Source organism: Astyanax mexicanus, chromosome 1 (genome assembly GCF_023375975.1).
Source record: "Astyanax mexicanus isolate ESR-SI-001 chromosome 1, AstMex3_surface, whole genome shotgun sequence".
NCBI classification, from domain to species: Eukaryota; Metazoa; Chordata; class Actinopteri; order Characiformes; family Acestrorhamphidae; genus Astyanax; species Astyanax mexicanus.
Window position 1 is genome coordinate 84,519,774 of NC_064408.1, and position 23,554 is coordinate 84,543,327.

Here is a 23,554-nt window from a genome sequence, read left to right on the forward strand (position 1 = left end):
TAGCAAGGTGAGGACAGACGTACTGAGAAAAAGGCCTCCCATCCCACAGGGCAAGTACTTACGGGAGTTGTTAAGTGCGTCTTGCCAAGACAGCATGAATAGCTCCAAAGAGCACTAATATCCTTGCAGTCTGCACATGTCCAGTAAGGATGCCTGCTGTCCTCCTTTCAGCGAGCCTTAACACACCCAGGGATCAAAGGTCAAAGCCCTGCCAAACGCCCACTATTATCCAAACATCTAGGGAGGACTGAAGTACGTCACGGGGTCTGCTTCTTTCTCCAAGTTAGGCGTAGAAGCTTGCCTTTTTAAAGCATCTCTAAAGCAACCGAAGTTGTTCTCGTTGCACTTCTACTACATCTCAGTTCCAGCAGCTGCATGTTTACTGGATTGTGTAAGCATCTGTGAGGGCGGCCAGCCCGGCGCTTTCTCAGCATTTGTCAATGAATGGAGGAAGACAGTAATATCACACATATGTCATAATCAAAGGGCTTTTGATGGCCACTGGTTCAGTTGATTCCACAAAAGGTCAGAATGTCAACGACTGAGCAATCAGGAGGAGCCAAAGGACTAATTTGCTGCATTTCAGGCAAGTCCTCACAAGGTAATAGTGTACCAGGGAGAAAATGACTCATAACCACAAACCATCCCCCTCATCACCACTACCATCACTCCACACACACTCCACACAAGACCAGGCCAGACCAAATTCCCAATCCACCCAAACCAGAGTTCAGCCATGGGTGCAGCACAAGCAGGGGCAATGAGTGCAAATTTGTACTACAGGACATCTGGCTCTCAACCAAACCACCCCCATGCACAGTTAGTCTCTATCCAGCCAAGATTCACAAACAGAACATTTGGAAAAATTCTAGTTCTTCTTCACCCTAAATGTGGTCATCTTTCAGTAAAGACATGTTTGGTGTTAAAATCTGCAGTGCTAATGCAGAGAAACAGAAGTAATAGAAGCTCATGGGCACCGCTTAGCACACTGTGCAAACTGCTCCAGATCTTCACATCTTTATACATTTGTCTCAAACCACTTCAGACACTGTTGCTTTACATGACAAACAGCCTATAACCACCACTGTCAATCAACCTCTTAACCCTCTGCCCACACTGACCCTGTCTGTCAGCTATGAAACTTGACTCAATCCGCATTCACCACAGCCTTCATCCCCCACCATGGTTCACTGACCCCACACGCTAGCAGCAGGGCTAAGTAAGACAAGTTCAGATTTGTTTCTGGTTATTTGATTAAGCAGATCCAGTAGCAGAGTTTCTTGGGGTGAGCTCCCACGTGCCTAACCTGAGGTCTAGCCCCCGGAGAGAGCTCTGCCATGGCGCCTCCAAATGGCTTAGGCTATTTGTTACTGCTGTCTAACAGAGGGTCAAGGCACTGCAACTGACCTGGGCCTCTGAAGCAAAGCAAACAAGCAAAGGTTTATCTTGTAAAAGAAAAAAAGGAAACTCTAGCACATACTATAACAATATTGAATTTAATTGAAGAGCTGAGGCCTTACAAGACTTGACTGTCTATAGGTAGGGGCAGATTGAAAGAATATGGGAGAATATGAAACTATTCTGATGTGTAATGGATATTATGTAGCCTATGCAATAAGAATTTGATTTGAGATTAGTATTATTATTGTAATTCAAATCTATAAGCCACATTTGCTTGTCTTTGTGAAACAAATGAAAATTTAGCTTTAGCAAAGCTTTACTGATACTCTATAGATTAAGAATCAATTATCCATTCAACACAAAAAACAACTTATTTCCATTATTTATTTTGAGTGAAAGGTATTTTTCTTTTAGTATCATAAAAAGAAGAAGTAAGCCATCCACTCTATGATAATTTCGGCTAATTTTTCTTTGCACACCAGAGTATCAGAATGATTTAGAATGCACATATGTCCCTATAAGTTCCTAACAAAAGTAGCAAACATGTCCTGAATAAAATCAACTACAAGGAGAAACTTGCATGAATTTGACTTTTACAAACACAACCATCTCCACTCACCTTCCAGTGTGGTGCCGGTGCCTTCCAGTGGCTGACCGAGGCCAGAGGAGTATTGAGCTCTGACTGCCAGCTGGTATTCAGTGTCTGGTTGCAAGTTTTTGAGCACAGTTTCGGTGTTCCCTCCGCTCACTGTTACTTCTTTCATCTCTCCTCCTGAAGTAGGCCGATAGGACACCACATACCGCTGTACCTGGCCTGGAGCAGCCTCCCAGGTCACACGCATGGAGGACAGTGTCTCATCAAACACTTGCAGGTTCCGTGGAGAGCCTCGCACTGCAGGTCACCAACAGCAAACATTATGCACTGCCTTTTATGTTTTACAAAACAGAACTGGAGTTAAAGTGCTATTTGAATAGATAGGGTCACCTCAAATAGTCTATAGACACAGAGTTAATGTAAGGTATTGTAAGGTATTATTACATTTTGAAAACTAATGAAAATGTCATGCAGATTTGCAAGATGGACACAAGAGCTATATTGGTGGAGCTACTCAAAGAGAGTTAACCTAGTTCTACAATTAGATAAGATCAGAATGTCTCCTTGAATGTTCTGCACATTTCTAGTAAAAACAATCCAGAGAAAAGCTGTTTATTCATGTCAAAAAGCGGAAATTTTGAGGAAGCAGGAAAAGCAAACTAAAAACGTTTTCCTTCATTTGTGATATGGGAAATGTCTAAACATTATGAAATGTGATTTGGATGAACTGTTCAGCATAGTCATGCCCAGGGATATGTCCGCTGCCTCTAATAGAAGCTGAAAGTTTCACAGCTGCATTGGGGAAAGCGGTCTGTTAGGAGCAGCTGGACCATAGATGCTAACTGCGTCGGTTTGTGATAGCAGTTGTTTGGAATTCTGTCGCCTTGGAGAATGGAAATCACTTTTGTTTATTTCCGTCAGTTTCCCCTGTCTTGGCTCCTGTGTTAGAGAGTGTAATCATTTCCTGGGTAACATTTCATCACCTGGAGCCACCCACAGAGGGACATCTTTACCCGTATGAGTTGCGTCTTGTTTTCCACAGCCAAACATCCCACACTTGACATAAACACTTGTGCTCAATTCTCTCTCAAAGACTTAATGACATCAGCAGGGTTAGATCAGCTAAGCGCTAATTTATAGGGTTTAGGCCGCAAGGGCTGCACAGTATAGATCAAATGCTAGAATTGGGATTACGCTATTACAGATGTAACTATGAAACTAGTATTAAAAATGTGGCAGTAAAAACTGACTTTTATTTTTATTGGACTATTTAAATACTTAAAACTACACTTCAACACAGAATAACATTTGTATTTTGGAGTATCCAACAATATTAATATTTCCACTGCCATAATAACTATCAATCTCAAATGTTATGTAGCTATTAGCGACAGTGCAAACAGTTGTGCTTTATGTTCCTTGTAAAAATTCCCAACTTCAGAAGTTCACATTTCCCTCCTGAGGCCTTAATGACAGTGTGGTTAAAACTGCAGGCACATAAAATCATTACGAGGGGAAAATACACATCATCTCTCACACTGTGCCACTCACCTTCTTTAGTCGTGCCATCGATGTGCATCTTTGCCCCAGTGCCTGATGGGTATTCAGCTGCCACACTCACTCTGTAGGTGGTGATGGGGAAAAGCTGTTGCAGGACGATGCTGGTTTCACTGCCCGCTGTGGCCGCCTCCAGCATTGCACTGTCACCTCTGACTGGCACATAGGTGAGTCTATATCTGACCACTGGGCCTGGAGCAGCAGCCCATGACACACGCAAACTGTCTGTGGTCTCCTCAGACACTCGGAGGTTACGCACAGTTCCTTGTTCTACAATAAAAAAATAATAAATTCATTTAAAAGTGAAAACTAATGTGTTTAATACTAACAGCTTGAGCTATAGATATACAAAATTAAAATCTTAACAGGTTTATTTGGCAATAAAATTAAGAAGTAATAAATTAATGTCCACTGGCACTTAAGTCCCGACACGTCCTATTCTATTTAATGGAGAGAGCCACCGCATGACGCGGTGCATGCTGGTTTGCGTTGAATGCAGCCCTGCCCTCCAGCCAAAAAGTCATCAGAGCTTAGCAAGATATAGGTTCGATGCAGAAGTGTAAATTTTCCTTTTTGTGTCAAATGTGCATCTACTTGCATGCTTCTCATTAGACATCCTTAATCTAATAGCACTAACGATTCTGTGCCAAAGCTTAGAAATAAGTAAAAGAGATACAAAAAGGACTAACCTTCTAGTGTAGTCTCAAATCCAGAGATAGGAAAGCTCTCTCCTTTATCATAGTGGGCAGACACGTTGACCTCATACTTCGTGACGGGGGTGAGATGTAATAACGTTGTTGTTGTGGTGTCTCCAGGTACTGAAACAGAGATGTACGCTGCACTTGGATCCTCAGCAGGCTTATACTGGACCAGATAGGACTCAACATTGACCGCATCTGTGGCCCATGTGGCCCGGAAGCTTCTGGACGTAATTTCAGAAAAGCTCAGGGAGTTGGGTGAAATCAATCCTGGAACACAACGACAGTTCACAAAATTAGGGCTCATTGAAAATGTCACATGTAACCACGATTCTTAAGCCAGCCCTTATTGAGCTGTATTTGCCATGAATGGCTATTACATAAGAATTATGTAATGCTTAGCCAAAACGTCTGCTAGTTGCACAATATGCTGGCATAGAACAACACGTACTGATGCCTATAATGCAGACTGACTAAGTCTGGCAAAAACACTGCGATATGCATTAACTGCATCGGCCCTGAAAAGGTCTTTACATTTGTGTAGCACATTCCAAGCAAGTCAGAAAGCATACAAAAGAATTGAAAATTGGGAGCATCTTGAGATGCTTATGGTAAAACACATAATTATTAACATATAGCTTAAATCTTTCTAAAATTCTCCTTATAAATGTTGATAAGAGTAAAACACCATAGAAAAAGTTGGGAAGTAGCACACATGTTGCTACTTTACGTATGGTCAAATCAATAGTGAAAAACAATCGTAGAAATATAGCCTTAAAGAGCAGCTAAATCATTTTTATTGTCTTCTTTATTTTACTGTAAATATTGTAATATGTTCCAACAAGTTAACATGATTCACTGGGGTCTTATTACTAGGTTTTGTGACACTGTTTTAATATAAATTCCTCAAGGATTTGCACCATCGCTCCCCTTCTCTGATCTAAAACTGCCCTGTTTAGAACACACAGTCTGAGTTTTTTTTTTATATTGAGATTCTTTTAAGTGATACTCCTCTCCTCAGCTACACAAATTATAGACTTTGCTTCTAAGTATTTGTTATCTCTCTTTGCAATAGCTAACTAACATTTTATTCAACTTTTATACTTACATCTTCTACAATCAATCTACATTCATGATACAGTCCAGTTTCTTTCTCTATTGTCTTCAGTCAAATACTTTGGCACTCAGGTCTACCTTTTGAAACTCTTTGCAAAGGTAGATGTGATCAGTTGAGGGTGGTATAAACAGTAATGAAACAGTTAGCGGCTTAGAAAACAAAGATTTAGCATTTCAAAATAGGTTTGTTTTAAGGCTTAAAATAAATAATGTGTCAATATATCTTGTATTGTGCAACCCTGTGTCAGTATAATGACAATAAATCTGAACTAAATTAAACTGGATTTAATTAAAACATATATTTCCCTGCATGTCTTTTGTCTTCCTGGGGTTCCACAACATCAGCTCCCATACAGAAAAATTACTGCACAACAGAACGGAAACAACTAAAACACCCCCAGGGGAACTTACTTTTTCTGTTGATGTTTACCAGCTCTTGCTCAATGCGCAGACATATAGACTGTGTCAGTTCTTTGGAAATCCTTTGGAAGGCATCAAAGTCCTCAACAGTGTAGACATGGGTTTCTGCAGGAGGGTTTGCAATGGCTTCCAGTTCTGACCTCACCGCATCCTTCACTCCAACAGCAAATATCTCCACATCACTGTTCCTCAGTTTGGTGGCTGGATCTTTGAAAGCATCTGAAGATTTTCCATCAGTGATGAGGATCGTCACTCGAGGAACGTTAGTACGAGCTCCTCGGTTTGAGATAAAGATCTTCTCTCTCACGTAGGTCATGGCTTTGCCGGTATTGGTGGAACCACCTCTGTATGGAAAGGTCCTCACCGCTTTAACCACTGCACTGTGATCATGATGTGTGTTCAGGTAAAACTCAGTGTGGGGGTCCCTGCTGTACTGCACCAGGCTGATCTGAACCTTGTTTGGCCCAATGTCGAAAGAGTTGACCAGGACCTCCAAGAACTCTCTCACTTTTGCAAAATTGGCCAGGCCTATACTGTATGAGCCATCAACCAGAAGGACGACATCAGCCTGAACATCTACTCCAAGAGAACATTCTGAAAAGATAAACAGACAAGTACAAAGCTCTTGGTTAACAGCCTGATGATATTTTAAATGAAGCATGTTCAAATACTTCAATACATCCAACACTGCCAGTCAAAGGTATTTAACATTTTGTTATATCATATAATGGCTATTTTAATCAGCATGTTTTAACACAGTTTTGTTACGAATCTTGTAAATGTCCTTACATTTCTGACAGGCAGAATAGCTAATGGCTGAACCTGAGGTGCAGAAGCTAACTACATTATCTCACCCTCTACTCACCTAACGAGACTTTGATAGGCTGAGTCTTTTGCATGGCTGTGACCGGCTCACTGGGGGTCAGGCCCTTCAAGGCGAACAGGCTGATTTCATACTCGGTTTCTGGGGTCAAACCTCTCACGTTCACAGAGGTTTGAGTGGGTCCAACATAAAGGTCCTGCCGTGTGCTACCCGCAAGCATGGGAAGCAGCTGTATCTTATATCCTGTCACTTCGCCCAGAGAAGCATCCCACGTCACTCGCATAGACTTAGAGGCCACCTCTGTCACCTGCAGGTTTGAGGCTGGTTCCACCACTACACCAGCAGGAAAAGAGGAAAAATTCAAATATTTCAATAACTGACATTCACATTCATAATGTATCTTAACAAAAGTCAAAAGTTACATTAAGAGTAAATAATTAGGGGCTGATCAATATAAGAAGTTGTTGTTATTAAAAAAAGCATACAATCTGCCCATAAAGACAGCACTTTACTATTTACATAGCAGTTAAAAAACACTATTTTCATTCTTCTCATGTGTTTTCTAATGTACTGTTTTGATTGTTACCTTCTTCGCCACTGGCCAGTGAGCTTAACTGCTCCTCTACTCCAGCGCAAACTTGTGTGGTGAGGGATTTCTGTACATTCTTAATCAGATCAAAGTTGGGAACAGTGTAGACATGTGTGTTGTACGGAGTGGAAGCCATTTGCCTTAACTCTTCCTCATCCGCCTCTTTGATCCCTGATTGGCAAAGGGGAAAAAACATGTTAAACATTAAATGTATGGCTCATGGTGCCTTTTAAACATAAGAAAAAAATAAAAAAACGACCTTAATTTTTATCTTTTGCCAAAGGCAGGAAGTTTACTCATTTATGGTCAAAGTCAATACCTTTAAATCCTAAACAGTTCTTATAAAATCTACTGCAACATGCGAAAACAATCAAAAACGACGAATGCTCATTCTTTCAGGTTCTGCGGCTGTGAATAATGCTTCAAAGCAGTTGTACTCTATAAACATAAGAACGTAGCACACGCTTATCATTTCCTACTTTTTAAAACAAATCCAGCTGGATTCACAGTGTACCATTCAGTCTTTTTGAAATAAAGAGCTGAAGGTCAGTTCAGTGGAAAACATCTGAAGGGAGCTATTTTTCCTGAGGCGGAAACTATGATAGTGCTGAGAATAACGTCTGCAGAATCCATTTGATTAGTCTTTGACTGCTTGTGGTTTTTCACGATTTGTGAGTCCTGAGGAAAATGGAATATCAGAATGATCTGAGAAACTATACAATAAAAACCAATGAGGTGAGCTTTAACATGGAGTTTCTTCTCCCACATACCTAGGGTAAATATCTCTACCCCACTGTCCCTCAGTTTCTTTGCGTAGTTCTCAACAGGGTCTTCTGATTTTCCATCTGTGATCACCACAAGAACCTTGGGGTATCCTTTCCTGGTGCCAGCTGTTTCAGTGAAAATATTTTTGTGCAGATAGTCCAAGGCATCACCTACATAGTTGTCACCAAACAAGATGAAATAAGCATTAATAAAATTAGGCTTTACAGTTTGTTTCCTTATATAGTCAAATTTGTTTGCAAATCTATCTCTACTGATACAATATGACACTGGTATTTGTATGCTGATTAATACAGGACCATGTACAGAATAATAGGAAAAAAACATACAAAGTCCAATCTAACTGTTGAAATGGAAAGAAGACAAATTCAATGGTGCCACATTTCTGTTGAGCAGTTTTAGCTGTTTGGACCGCTGAAAAGCTTCACTGCTCAAAACGAATGAACCATCAAAATCAGATATGAAATGCAATATCAGTTGAAGAGAGGGGAGCAGAGTTTGGCTTTTACTGCTGAGTGTTTGGCTGGGACTCTTCATCAGCAACGATGAGCTTAAATCAGACTGACAGCAGTGGTGACTTAGTATTACACAACGCAGTCTGTCTGATAGCACAGACAAAACTCACGTTGCGTGTGTGCTTTATGCATGTGTTACCATATGTGCGTGTAGTTGTAAAGATGTATATTTGATTTGACAATATTTGGTGAAGTCTTCAGTCTTTTTACATCAGTGTTTCATAAATGAAATGGAACACACTTCCGTATTTAGGATAGAATCTGACAGAATAATTGGCTCTGCTGGCTCAAGGGCCCAGTGAATATTCACACAGGCAATGTTGGCCAAGTTCAGATGACATGCATGGCCATGCATAATTGAGTACATGAATAAGTGTGTGTGTGTGTGTGTGTGTTAAGTACCTGTCATGGTGTCTCCTCCTTTGTAAGGTAAACTGCTGATGGCTCGGAGGAGCTCTGCCCGTCTGAGATACTGACTGAGGGTGAATTCTGTGCGGGTGTCTGAGCTGTACTGAACCACACCCACTCTGCTTTTGTCTTCCCCAATATCAAAAGCTCCTGTCACAGCTGAGATGAAGCTCCGAATGTGCTTGAAATTCTCTCGTCCCACACTCCAAGAGCCATCCACCAGGAAGACAAGGTCTGCCATCGCACTGGTTGAGCATTCTGTAAAAAAAACAGCAGTCATGATGTTAAATTGCAAAGAAACATACTGTTGTATGTCAGTCGTACTGTATAGTAAACTCTGTTATCATATAGGAAATACACTGTACTGATATTGTAACAGTGTTTTTTGGCAATATTGAACAATGTATATATATTTGCATTCAGTATCAGTAATTGTGGCACTGCATTACACAGTCTCCACAGTATAAACTCTGACTGACCTTTACAAAACAAACATGTTGTGACATGAGAAGTGTGTTTTAAGATAGTTACAGGTCTCAGAAGACTAATTTGAATAAAGACATCTCCAAGAGGCAAATGGAAAAGCAAATTCAGCAATGCATGAAAGGTTTCAGCCTTTTTCCCTGCTTATAAAATAGCCTAAATCTCCATCTGTAAAACTAAAAAAAAAGTTGGCGCTTTGCAGCTGAGCTGCACTGCTACGAGCAAGGTAAATCAATCACTTTCATGCTACTGGAAGCTCTCCTTTGGAGAAATAAGGGTGCCTTAGCTCAAACTCCAAGCACTCAGGTGACAATGTGCCATGAAAAAGGTTGTTCCTTGTAATTACTGTGTATGCACATGTTACTATACACAAACCTGTTAGTGACTATACACGTTTCAGTGTCTAAAATAAAGGTGATAAATTACACTTACTATGGTTAACCACTTTACTGAAGCTCAGTGATTACCTGTTCAGCAGAAACATAGCCAGCTCGCCTGTTTCCATGGCAGCAGCTCACTGTTTACATGCTGCTGTTTATACCTGGCAACCCTGAGTGTGGAAATGGGAGTGGGGGAATGGCAGTGGGCACACATCCCACACAGATATCAGCAATGTACTGCACATTTCAAATAAAAAATCCAGTCTGAAGCTCTGCTGATGAGAGCTGTAGGTGATTTAACTCAGCATGTTTTCTTAAAATCTGATTATACGTCCTGATCATATTATGCATTACTACAGAAAATATAGTCCTTTATGGTCCTTTTGCTAAACTATTACTTTAAATGTACTTAATCAAGACACTTGACTTGACTTGACAGCGGGAGTGGTTGAGGGATTCCTTCTACCTCGGCAGAGAATGCAGAAGTGAAGGATTCTTTAAGGAGGAGAGCACAGTGTTCTCATAAAGTGTAAGGAGAAGCCTTGCACTTCTGTCCGTGTTTTTAGCAGCTTATCTTTTCATAGGCCAGGCAAGAGAGGCCCACCAACTCAGACACTTAGTGAGTCACTGCATCATACAGGGCTAACATGCTTCAAGTTAACAGCACTCATAAAAAAGGATTAAAAACACTGAATCATTTCTAATGGCCACAGACAAATAAAATGAGCCCTTAGGCTGAGGGAGGCAATGGCAGGGGGAGCAGAGACAGAAATAGCAGAGGAAAGAGAGAAAAAAAGAGTGAAAAAGTGAAATGTACTTACTGACTGCATCAGAAACCTGTGGTCTTCTGGGACCTCCTTCAGACCCACTTGACTGGACTATGAACAAAATGAAGAATTAATCATTAATCATTAATCATTAATTCCCTACATTAAAATAGAGAACAGCAGAGTGAAAATGAATTTCATTATGTTGGTAATTGGTTGTCAGGTCAGCAAACAACATAGCTCATTACTTGTAATCTGTCCAGAGATGGGTAAACTCTCTTCTGATCCATAATATGAAGATATTGTTACTACATAATCCACATCAGGGGTTAAATCTTTGATGGATGTTTTTGTTGCAGTGGCAGGGAGTGTAAAGTCTTTCACAGGTTCATCTATGCAACAAGCAGACAGAAAAAGAACAGAGATCATGTAAATGATAGTTCTTAATACACAGTTACACAAATAATTTGTTCATAAGCAGTTTCTAAGCAGTTTAATACTAAGTATAAAATAATCATAATAAATTAATGAAGAAATATGTATGTGTTGTATTTAAATACTGTTTTTCAGGACAAAGGAGACTGAATTGTATCCAGCTTTTTAACCCAACTACTAATGCTCTGAAAATGGACTCTCACCCAAAGCGAAGGTTCAGAAGTGATCACCTACCTGTATTCGATGCCACTTGAATTCTAAAGCCCTCTATTCTTGTCATGGGCAGCCTCCATGTCATCTGTACTGTGTTCTCATTTAAAATTTTAAACCTTAAATCTGATGGAGGGACAACTGCAAAAAGAGTAGAACATTCAAGTCAATGTTGAGACCAAGTTGAAGAAAATGTATTTCTAGTATAATGTAAAAAAATAAGATCCCCAACAATCAACACTTTGCTTTGGAAGTTGGCATGATCATTGTTGGGAGAAAAGCCACAGCAAGACTGAACAAACCAAAACAAAAAACAAGAAATAACGCCATTTTGGATCAAAATGACATCTGTTTGAGCTGTCTGACCGCAGAAGGGCCATAGACTTACTCAAGCACAGACACAGACCAAAACGAGTGATCCACAAAGACCTAAAGAGTGCCAAGTTCTTCACAGTATGCATGCAGTCACAGCAGCCAGTCCAACACAGCTGAACTTACTGTGGTGAACTGCTGGAGGACTGTTTCCAATGAAACATATTTGGATATTGATTGTACAATGGAGGAGTGTCATTTGGAAACAACATGTCAGATCATATTGAACATAGCGTTGACTAGAGTGACAATCCATTGCAAACCTCATAAAAGAATACACAACGCCAGTGGTGACACTTGTGTACATTCTTTTTCAGAGTTAATGTAAATGAAATAACTTGAAGATAACACAAGAAGTGACTGGTACAATATTAAAATAAGACGAAGAAAACGAACAGAAACAAACAAAAAGGATCTAGGTGAAACGGGTTGTTGGTCACATTGAGCAGACTGCAGTAGAGTCTGTCCAATGCACATGTACATGAAAAGTTGTTTGCAACAACTTGTAAGTTCCATGTACAAGACGAACTACATGAAAAACATTGTTTTGAAATATTTTAAAATGATATTCTTGGTGTGTAGAGTGATGTCATTGTACTCTGAGGGGTATAATTGGCAGTTATAATAGTGTGTTGGCTTGTGTGTGCATGTGTGTCAAGAATATCACAATAAAATATTTTGTGAAGCCATGGCTCCAGCCAAATACTGGCAGGAGCCACAGCTTGACCAGGGCAGGGACATTTGAAAAACAAAATCCACCAACCTGGTTGACCAACTGAACTTTGATGCTGGCTTCCATTTTGTGATTCCAATTGGGCCCCAAATTCCCAACCCCTAGATTTCGCTTCTCACAGACACTCACTTATTACAGGCCATCTGTCTGAACGCAGCTGATCGACATTTTGGAACATCAGGTGATCCGAATCTGATCATTTGGCTGATTTAGTAATATGTAATTTTGCATGCTACCAGCTGATCTACATAAAAGCAGTTTTGTAAAAAAGTTATATACAGCTTTACTAAAGGAACTGCGTTAACAAACATACTGCAATGACAAACAATGAGTGATAAGTTGTAGATACGAATTTGCAGTAATTCATGGTGGCTAATCACATCCATCCATGATTGGCAACATTAGTCTTTGTGTATATTTTTTAGATGACATGCATATCAGCTAGTTGTGTCATGACATTCTCTAACATTTTGCTTATTTTATCAAAAGTATTTACTCTGACCTGTACAATCAGTAACGTCTAAACATAATGCTCAAATGGTCAGAATTGAAAAAAGTCTTAAAATAACTGATTTCAATAAAAATGAGCAAGTAGCAGAAGTATTTAACCTCACAGTTTAGATAAAAAATGCAGTTCACCTTTTCGGGTAATAGTGTTTGTTGTGTTTGCTGAACTAGTGCTCTGATTCTTCCAATTACTTTTCCAAGTACTTTTATTTTATTAAAGACGGTATACGTTTTTAAATGTTTCATGTTTTATCTGCTCAACTTTGTTTTATTTGGTAACAAACATCTTTTCCTGCATTTTAGGCCTGCAACAGTTTTCAAAAAGCTGGGATGGGGCAATTTAGGGAAGATAATGAGGCTAAAAAACAATGTGATTTCAAACAGGCGGTGTAAACAGGTGATTGTAATCACAATTTAGGCAACCACATGGGCAAGAAATACAGTATGAGTTACATTTACAAACACTATTTATTATTTTACTGTGTGAAGCAGAAGCCTTATGTTAACCATGTCCACAACAGATATCGACTTTTCGGGGCTCTGAGGCATCTGGGATGAACCATCCCACAGTACAAATGTGTATTGTGATCAATAAAAAAAATCTGTATTCCAGGTTTTCTAATAGAAATGGACACTGTGCTCTGGACCAAATTGGACCAAGACTAAAAAGACCATACAAGCTGTTGGGCAACAAAAAGCCACGGTCTGTCTTGGAGTTGCACGGTTTGTCAGTACACTTCTATGGATGAAGCATTAATGTAGAAGTATTTTGACACATGCAACAATTCAATCTATTCCTGGGATATTTTTGCATTTTCCAACAAGACAATGCAAAACCTCATGCTGCACATATGCTGCAGCCAAGAATTGGGAATGGGTACACAATGCATGTCTTGACCTGTCCCCTTGGGGAACATGTGTAATAATTGAAAACAAAAATGTGACATCACAAATAAACAAGGGCCTGGTACTGTTGCTTAAACTTAAAACATGTTTGCAGGAAGAATATTTCAAGTGATGTTATCCAGACAAAACATATCATATTTTAGGGCAATACTCTACTATTTACACTATACCCCCTTTAAATAAAAGTAAAAGTACATAGAAAAGTAATTGAAAGATAGACTGGATTTGATTTTTGCATTTCGCATACCCTTCATTTTTTTCATATGTAAATCTGAGCTGTTAATCAGAACAATGTCATGTTATGTTTAAATCTCTGCTACAGTTTACCAGCAATTTTAGGAAATGTAGCTCTGTGTTAAAGGTTCCTTCTGTGTTCTGCTGTAAAAGTCCTCTAGACATACATGGAGGACATTTGTGCTGCCACACTGTGCTTACTTTCAAACATTGCACAAGAAACCAAGAAAGTGTAGTGAAACATGAAATGTGAAACGTTTCCTTATGATACATTTTCCCATTTGTTTTTGCAGCTCTAAATCATATATCTAAATAATATGCACAATGCATTTATAGGCCTTCTCTTCACCACCACTTCATCTATTCTCCTTTAACCCCAAAAGTAATGTCAGTAACCCATGAATTATACCTAAACAAATGTAAATTACATCAACTTTTCAATCAACTTTAGAACTTACTAGCAGACACATTTTTTTTGTGAAATTTTGAGAAATGCCACAGCACTCTCTTTTCTGTGAAAAAGACTTGATTTGTGAAAGTCATATTTTGTCTGTCTGTTCCCCGAGAAAGGAGCAAGATGAAGGGGAAAGTTGGCCTCAGGACTGAGCTCAAAAAGATGAAAGCAGTAAAATGTTCCATCCGTCTTTCCACTAAACACCAGCAATGCCATACTTTGTACTTCTAAACTCTGCTGTGATAAAGTGCAGTCACAGCTTAAATCTTTTCCTTTATTTCTATAAACAACTTTAATAAGTATTACACCACATGATATAAATTAACTGCACTGAGTTACACAACATACGCTGTCCCTTGTTACTAATACTATTTTAAAACTATTAATATATATTAAAACTTTTAAAACTATTACAACTATTTTATTAAAATAAATAAGGATTTATCATCAAGTTCAGTCAATATGTTGCATCTTTTTTCTTGTACACATTTTTAATATCTTTTTTGCTTTTGTAAAGTCATATCCAATAATAGTACCTCTCTCCACCTAGTGGTTACAACTATACATTACAAATGAAACCCCAAATTCTGGATACAGATTTACTTAACACCACAGCTGGCTGAACAGTGGTACTACATGTCTGATTACTTCTCTGCCTAAGTGTGTTGTTTCATTGCCATAGGTCTTCTTTTCTCTAAATAAGATTGTAGATTGTTGATGTATGCAATTCATGCACACATAACAAATATAGACAAAAAATATATTTTCAACAATAAATACATACAGTTATTTCTATACGACAAACATAAAAATACATTAAGTAGCAATAATAAATAAATAACAAAGAATATATATTTTTTTTATTTTCAGAAAGGGAAAGTTCATATTACAGAGAGAGAGAAAATATATAGAGAGACAGAGAGATAAAAAGAAAGAAGAGAGAAGAAGAGGAGTGAGGAGTGAGAGAAAAAGAAAAGGAGTAAGAATGAAGACGGAAAGACAAAGAGGGTCAGAGAGAAAAAGCAGGAGCAATGACAGCAAGATTGAAAAAGAGAGAAAAAAATGCAAGTTAGAAAGAGAATGGAAAAAGAGAGAGAGAGAAAGAGAGAGTGTGTGTGAGAGAGAGAGAGAGAGAGAGGGGGGAGAAAGAGGGAGAGAAAAAATGGATTGAGAAAGTTAAAGAAAATGAGAGTGAGAAAAAAGGTGAGTGAGAGAATGTATGGAGAGAAAATGAGACAGCAGGAAAGAGTAAGAGTGAGGTGGTTTGCTTTACCTTGGGCTTTGACAGATGACAGCAGTGCCAGTGTGATGAAGGCAGACACCACACTCGCCCTCATCTTTATCATCACCATCTGTGCCTCAGCAGCACATGAATGACCTATAAGATAAACACACCATTACACACGGTCACACTGAGAGTTAATACTGGGATTTTTCATGCCCAATCCTGAGTACCCACTGCCTGCCCTGTTTTAACTATTCCTTGCCCCAGCATGCCTGATCCAGATCATCCACTAATTATTAAGCCCTTTGTGAGCTGGATCAGGAGCGCTGGAGGCTGAGTGTACCTGAAAGTGTGCAGGGCGGTAAATTCTCGGATCCGAGACTCAACACTATGAAGCAGGCTAGATGGAAAATTACACTCTCTCTCTCAATCAATGAATGTTCCCCAAACTATCCAACTCTTACATTCACATACACATCCCCTACTTTTCTACCTTTCTTAAAGTTTTTCTCTCATGAAGCGCTTTTTTCTGTGCATTTATAGTGTGCTTTCTCTATATGTATATTTCATTAAATCAGTAATTTCCCGTCCGATCATTGTGTTCCTTCATCCAATATTTTTTCCAATTCCATTTTCTAACGCACCTGAGGCAGCTAATCTGCATCCATCTATATTCCCTTCCTATCTGCTTAGAACTTTAAAAAAAAAAAAATTATTAAAAATGTAGACTGCAATACAGGCAATACCTATAGTAAACCAGCAAGTAGCAGAAAAAGCCAGAAAACACAACCTGCCTTTAAACTAAGATAAACAAAATATCTATCTAATTTCAGCTTTCAAAAAAGGTCATAGATAGCTGACAGATCCCATTTAGTGATTTCTTAGTGATCAGTTCTATTCAAAAAACAAGTTGGACAAATGTAGCTTACAAAGTCAACTACAAGTCGCTCAAGTCATACTAGAAAATTGAGAGCATGTCCTTAATATATTTTAAAGACATTAGTCCTTAATAACCACACATTTAATCTAACCAAATAACGATCAATAATCTTTAAAAAGCTTTACATTTTACATCTCTGACATAATATCAGCTCTTAGATTTGCTTCAACACTTACCTAATCCCAGAGAGTGTCCAAACAAAGAATAATCACTAACACATAACAAAATCTCTCAAAATCAAGATGATGCTGACCTGATGTTACAGCCCCTTTCTGTGTCACTTTAATGTTACTGTGAGAAGGTGCAGATTTCTGCGGAGATGCCCCGGCTGCAGTGTGATGATTTCTGGAGGAGGAGCTGGGGGGTTCGTCCCGGGACGTCCCAGATAGGAAGCCTCTTTCCAAATGGGCAGAATCTCTCCACAATCTGCTACTTAATAGGGGGCTGTGCCCCAACTCCTGTTTCACTAGTGTGAGCTCTTACGACATCCAGTGGTTTGTGGAGAGCTGCCATGGATTGATAGACTTTGTAACGGCCTGGAGTATGGAGGGGGTGGGGTGGGAGGGGGGGATACACTTCTGGAAACTTTAGCTGCATTCCTGTGGAGTGATGGTCATCTGCGTGTGTGCGTTCGTCCCATGCAGGTCATCTGGAGGAATGAAAGTTCGAGTTATTCTAGAATGCAGACACCCTGATTGCACGCACGCACACACACACACACACATCACTGGACATCTGTAAACATCATCGTCACAAGGAAAGTAAGAAAGAAAAATCTCTAGAAGATCATTACTTGATCTTCCATGATAGGAATTAATGGAAAAACTATTAATATTAATTAGATTTTCACTTTAGACACATAAAAATAAAGAATGTAGGCCAGACAATAATAACTTATTTAAACTAATTTTTAAGATAACTTTAATAATTTCTTTACAAATGTGAGTATAAAAGTGTAAAAAAATGTATCTAGTGAACAATAACGAAATACACCGTCTAGTTTAGGCTCGCATCTGTAACAACGGTCTATATAGAATTCTGTGGTGGCGGCGCCCTCTAGTGGCCATTCAGATAAGTACAGATACTTGAACAAAAGGTATGCATGTATTAAATATGCTGCTTGACACTACACATAAATATTAACATTGAAACAGCCTATTAGGTTAGGTAAGTTTTTTAAAAAGTAAAAACACGTTTTCTAAATTATACACATTCGCCTTCGTGTTATAAAAAGTGCTAGGATAAAAAATAGAGTTTTTTTTTTTTTTTTTTTTTTTGTCACAATCTCACTGGGGGTTAATACTGGGATGTTTTATGCCCAATCCTGAGTACCCACTGCCTGCTCTGTTTTAACTATTCCTTGCATTTTATTCCTTAACATTTTCATTGTGTGCTTTTTCTCTCCTCACATCTTCTCACGTATTCTCTCTCTCTCTCTCTCTCTCTCTCTCTCTCTCTCTCTCTCTCTCTCTCTCTCTTTGAAGTTTTCTCTATATTTTATTTAATCAGTGTTTTGTACATTACATCAGTTTCTGGTCAAATTTGGTGCATTCCCAGTATTTTCAAGAGAAATAATACAAATAGATACAACACAAAATACACATAATGATATGCCCTAATTCACTGCCTTCACCTGCTACACCAAACGTTATACACGTTAACATTAATACAGTTGGTTAACTCAATAAGTGTAGTTTTACAAGCTAGTAGCTAAGCTAACTAACCTTGATAACCCTAGTTAACCTAACTAACTAGGTTAGGTAAGTTCATTTATAAAACAATTTTAAATGTTTATATGTTACACATTAATATATTTGGTTAACTCAATAAGTATGCTTTTAGCTAGTTAGTTAGCTAAGCTAACTTACTAGGTTAACTAACCTGACTAGTTCAGCTACTTAAAGGCACTAGAACTTTCCTCAGCTGAGGCCCGAGGCTGCTAAACTAACGTCTGACTGACGCTTCTATTAGGAAACATTTTTTCGTTGCTAAATTACCACAAAATATGTTTAAAATGAATAAATTAATATTATTCCAAAACTGTCAGACTCTAAGTGCAGTTTTTTTATATATGTTAATATACATTAGTTATGTAAATATATTATGTTAATACATAAGAGTAAAACGATCTGTTGTCATTATTTCGTAAACTTTTTAAAGGTTAACCATTTTGACATGAATAGTTACATTTTTGGTGTTAAGTTTATCTTGTGTGGCTGAAAACTTCTCGTCACGCATAACACGCCACACCTCGCTCGTAGCATTATCTTTCCCGTATAATAAACTCCTTGTACATCGCCCCCCGAGGTGCCCCGCTGTTGTTAACTGTGGGTGAAGGGCATCATCACTCAGCAGTCAATAAATTAAGATAGCCAGCAGCCAATCAGAAAATAGCATCACTGTATCCGGGTAAAATTTACGTGATCGCGCCAATAACCGTGCAAAACAGACCGACTGGATTTTGTATTTCCTAATAGAAAATTAGCACCTTACTCATAATGAGAGTTGATGTTCAGAAATATTGTGTCCAGCTAAAACATTAACTATCAATATGACCAGAGTCTCTTAATGCCTGTTTTAAGAGTGTTGCAAACATGAGTGGTATCTCAATGTGATATTTTTTTATCCCTTCCTTTACTAGGTACTTGCCAAAATTAAAAAAAAAAAAAAAAAAAAAACAGTGCACAGACATACCTCACCCACACCACCCCTGCCCTTCTTGAGAAAATCTCACTCTAAACTGACTTCAAAACTTGAGTCCTTTTGCTATAACTATAATTAAAATTACCCACATTTTTCCTAAAGTTAAAAAGTTACCACGAAGCTGATGTCTTTATTAATCTTCACTAATATTCAGCTTCAAATAATAGTGAAATGCAACTGAAATGTCTCGTCATATTCACTTCATTATTATAAATATCCTGCATTTATTATTAGACAAACTGATTTAAGCATGTTTTCAAATCAGTCACTGAATAGTTCAAAAAAGACAAGTACTTTTAAACTCATTCATTATTGTACTGAGTAACATAGAAATGTGTGGTTTAAGAGACAGATGGAAAAAAGACACTCAATCAGCACAGCAAAGACTGAAAAGAAAACTAATTTGATAAAAAGAAATGACACTCAGAAGGCTGATCATCAAAGGAGGCAGACTTTATTGTTCACCACTACACACAAGTAGACTGGTCCCATTATGAAAAGAATAAATACACTCCATGAAAATACATCCCTATATGCCATACACATTAGACATGGAACTCCAGAAGAAAGAAATCCAGGAGATTGGAATCATTCCTTCTTCTGAGGAAGTGCTGCCTTTCCCAGCTCATACAGTACAAATAAGGTTCCTATAAGAGAAACACATATATCACAAGAAACAGGTTAAATCAACATGTATTCATGCAGAACCAAAGCATTTAGTTTAGTTTTTCATAAGATATTTTTTATCCAATTAACAATTGATTTATCGAAAAATAGTTGCAGTTCTATATCACACAGTGAGTGTCTATACTTTGGCAACAGCAGGACATATGGACAATTTCTCTGTCTGCATTTTTTAAATATAATTTAGTATCTCTGGCACATTCTCCCCAGTAGTGCTGATAGGTTGCCATTTTTCCACTTACCCATAACAGTTAGGCCCATGGTGGCTCGATACAGGACGGCATCACTTGCTCCACCCTTCAAGTGAACTGGCAGCCCATTATCTGCCTGAAGAGCATCAAACAAAACAAAAACAAAATTTTTAATGTAGAATAGAACAATCCAGAAAATAGTAGCTGCTGTTTTTCTATAGTAAAAGAAACACCATCAGGATGGGTTGCATAGGGCTGGGACCATGTATATATTTTTAGGTATAACTGTCGATAACAGCAAAAAAAAATATTACTATATGTTTAGTTTTGATTTCCTCATCTTGTACGCCTGATAACTGTGTCTGCTGATCCAATATTCAGGACTAATTATCTCATATTTTGTGCTGATTTCTGATTTTTACCAAACTGTGTCCCAGCCATATTTTTGACACATATATAAGCATGAATTAGATTGTTCTGCAGTGTTTTAATGTCAGCTACTGCTACTTCTGCTTCATGTATGATATTAAAACAAAGCTATTAGTTTCTCAAATCAACAGATCATGCAGAGGTTAGTGCATTAATGCCTTGTTCAGACAAGACATACTTATCTGTCCTGCTATGTGTGTAGACTCATTTCAAGTGTAATAGACCTAGGTATGAAGTAAACACAAACACGGTATTCTATTGAACACTTTACTACATTACTAATGATCTGCATGACTGTATGATATGTGACAAGCATTTGGCAGTTTAGTGTAAATCTGTAAAACACCTGAGAAAATGAGCAAACACAAAGGGAACCCTGACTGTTATGAAATTCCTAAATATGATATGGTCTCCAAATACATTTAAATATACTTAAAATATTATTACGAAAACACTAAACATTCAGATGCAGTGTTAACACTCAAGTTCTTTGCAATCACTGAAGATTCTGGTAACCAATGCTCTTTTAATTAACACTGTAATACAGTACCCATACTTTCACAATTGTACAGTCTCTGCTCTTCTAATTGAAATAGATCTTGTTTTTACACCCATGGAAACAGCAAGGAGTGAAAAAAGAAGACAGAATGACAGTATACAAGTCTTTCAGTTAGTTAAGAGTCTTTGGCATAATTAGTATTTCTTAGAAAACAACAATACAGTGGAAAAAGGCAGTCATTTCCTTTAACATTTGCATTCAGCCAGAATTGTATGTTTTTCATTGGTGAGGAGAGACTAACAATTACCTGGAACAATTTTTGCTTCTGTGGGACCTGGTTCTCCACCTGCCTCCGTGCGGTGGTGGTGAGGGTCCGCCGCGCCACCTGCTGCAACACACAGAACAATCTAGTTTAAGGAAATTCAGAGGGCTATGAGAATCACTTTGGGCCCAAGCGCCCAAAGAAACCCACAAATTTGAGTAATTTCCTTGTTAAAAATGATAACCACTAGTTATATTCCCATACTCAAATGTGGAGTATTAGTGTTTTATAATCATTTTGTTCATAACAAGCATAAAAAATATCTAGCTTATATCCAGTTATTCTTAGTAGCTAGCTAGCTAACTTAGCTAATGTTTCTGCTCTGCCAATGAAACAATAGCTTAGCCCTGCTCACCGTGCTGGAAACAAAACGGCACTAGAGCCAAAGAATAAATATACTAGACAGTAGACAATTACTAAATTTAATTTTAATATAGATTTTATATTATAGAGTCTTCCTTTGAGTGTGTAACAGACAGAAAACAGCATAATTATTATTTATATTTGTCCATCACTGGCACAAAATTCAGGTCTCAAAGAGATTAAAGAATCTACAAGTATAAAACATATTTTGATTTGTTTAACCATTTTTGTTAACAAAATAATTCTGCATGTGCTCTCGTATAGCTTTAATGTCTTTAATACTAAATTAAACATGTAAAAAAAATCATAAAAAGAAAGAGAACACACACTGAATGAGAAAAGATGCGTCCAAACTAGGGGTGTGCCATATCGTATTGTACGCAATAATATCGCCAACATAATATCGCCATGAACAATAATACACCCTAAAACATGGTGCCACATCACCCAACCCTGATCATCACATCAGGGTACTACTTTTTTGCAAAAGAAAAAACACACTGTTCTCAGTTCCTATTATATATCTACTAGAGACAGATTATATCTGTCCAGTATCACTTAGTTTACTTGTCCTGGATATATGGAGATATATGGAGTGCATTATTAGTATCTTGATATTCATGATCATTGACTTCTGTTACAAATCTGATAAAATTCTTGTATTTTTTAATAGCTCATTTGGGGTGTGCCATATCATATTGTATACACTAATAAAATGTTATTTTCATTTTGTTGCAGTTGTGTATTCTTGAGTTTTTTTATTTTTATTTAGTGTTTTGTTATATCACCAAGAGTATTGTTATTGCAAAATACCATGAAATATAATACCATGAAATTATTTATCCATCACCCACCCCTAACCACTACTACAACCTATATCTGTATCAGGTGAAGGAAGTGTAGTCCCAATTCATAGGTGGAGGATTTCACCTTTTCCTCTTGTGTAAAAAAAAAAAAAGAAAAAAGAAAGAAAAATGGAATTTGGCCCAAGAGTGTGCAGATCTGTCCTTAAAGATAAGTGTGGCTATTTAGAATAACATAAAAAAGATATTCTGGGTGTTTAACACTTTTGTTTACAAAATAACCCCACGTGTGTTTCTGTATAGCTTTAATATAGTCTTCAATATTATACATACAATGTAAAACATCATAAAAGGGAAGAAAACACATTGAATGAGAAGAGAAGTGTGCCAATTTTTTACTGGTACAGTATATTATTTAGTTAGTAAGTTTAGTTAGCCTAAGAAACTAAAGCTAGCCAGTTCTTGTAAGTTAAACTTTAGCTACTGTTTGTCTGTGCGTGTTTGTGTAATTCAGCTCTATTAGTGTAACCGTTAATCTGAGTTACACCTGACCTACAAACCAGAGGCGGCAAACCGGTACTAACCAGCAGATTACAAGCTCCAGTCCTAATCAGCCCAAACTACCTGCACACATGTATCTACTGCAGACTGGTGACCGTGTCCGGATTCTACACTAAACGTTACATTAACCTGGGTTTAGTTAGTTAACGTTAGTTAGTCAGTAGGACATTTTGCCGGTTAACGCCAACCTGACCAAACCACACTAAAACAGCAGATAATTAATCTACCATTCAGAATTAAAACATGATAGAAAAATCAGATAAACACTGCGGACACGTGTTAAACACAGAGCAGCGGCTCGATAACGAGCAGCGGCTCTGTACAATGAGTTTACCTCACCATAAGATGCGCCTTCATCCTCCTGCTGCTGAATCTGACGAGCCAAGGACACTGAAGAGAAACAGGAGCAGAGCTGAGCTTTACCATCGGAGCTGCTGCCTCCGCTGGT

The 23,554-nt window shown here is 38.1% G+C and overlaps 2 protein-coding genes across 7 annotated transcripts in view; both read right to left on the bottom strand.

Moving 5' to 3' along the window:
• col12a1b (collagen, type XII, alpha 1b) overlaps positions 1–17,025 on the bottom strand; it is an 86,182-nt gene extending 69,157 nt beyond the window's left edge. For 4 of the 6 annotated variants that reach the window (XM_049484770.1, XM_022684633.2, XM_022684629.2 and 1 more), the window contains exons 1-13: positions 16,805–17,025; positions 15,660–15,764; positions 11,205–11,321; positions 10,784–10,927; positions 10,590–10,646; positions 8,900–9,163; positions 7,970–8,134; positions 7,197–7,370; positions 6,653–6,943; positions 5,779–6,381; positions 4,243–4,521; positions 3,548–3,823; positions 2,021–2,293 (exon numbers count right to left, since the gene is read on the bottom strand). In XM_049484770.1, the coding sequence (XP_049340727.1) occupies positions 2,021–2,293; positions 3,548–3,823; positions 4,243–4,521; positions 5,779–6,381; positions 6,653–6,943; positions 7,197–7,370; positions 7,970–8,134; positions 8,900–9,163; positions 10,590–10,646; positions 10,784–10,927; positions 11,205–11,321; positions 15,660–15,738 (2,722 nt within the window). In that variant the 5' untranslated portion in view covers positions 15,739–15,764; positions 16,805–17,025. Of the gene's footprint in view, positions 1–2,020; positions 2,294–3,547; positions 3,824–4,242; positions 4,522–5,778; positions 6,382–6,652; positions 6,944–7,196; positions 7,371–7,969; positions 8,135–8,899; positions 9,164–10,589; positions 10,647–10,783; positions 10,928–11,204; positions 11,322–15,659; positions 15,765–16,727 lie in introns of all 6 variants that reach the window. The other 2 variants (XM_049484760.1, XM_049484793.1) reach the window with 2 other exon arrangements.
• Positions 17,026–19,692: 2,667 nt separating this feature from the next.
• On the bottom strand, positions 19,693–23,545 carry LOC103037425 (cytochrome c oxidase subunit 7A2, mitochondrial). The gene is made up of 4 exons (XM_049484809.1): positions 23,443–23,545; positions 21,365–21,451; positions 20,181–20,265; positions 19,693–19,901 (listed from the first exon to the last, which is right to left on the bottom strand). The coding sequence occupies exons 1-4, from the start codon at positions 23,530–23,532 to the stop codon at positions 19,843–19,845; spliced, it is 321 nt and encodes a 106-aa protein (XP_049340766.1). The 5' UTR covers positions 23,533–23,545; the 3' UTR covers positions 19,693–19,842.
• Positions 23,546–23,554: the final 9 nt, after the last annotated feature.

What these genes read in the sequence shown, in the direction of transcription:
- LOC103037425 (XM_049484809.1), bottom strand. Translation starts at nt 23,532, where the DNA reads ATGGTAAAGCTCAGCTCTGCTCCTGTTTCTCTTCAGTGTCCTTGGCTC. An exon ending in AGAAGCAAAAATTGTTCCAG is followed by an intron (nt 20,266 to 21,364) that starts GTAATTGTTAGT and finishes GATGCTCTTCAG; the next exon opens with GCAGATAATGGGCTGCCAGT. An exon ending in CATGGGCCTAACTGTTATGG is followed by an intron (nt 19,902 to 20,180) that starts GTAAGTGGAAAA and finishes TTTCTCTTATAG; the next exon opens with GAACCTTATTTGTACTGTAT.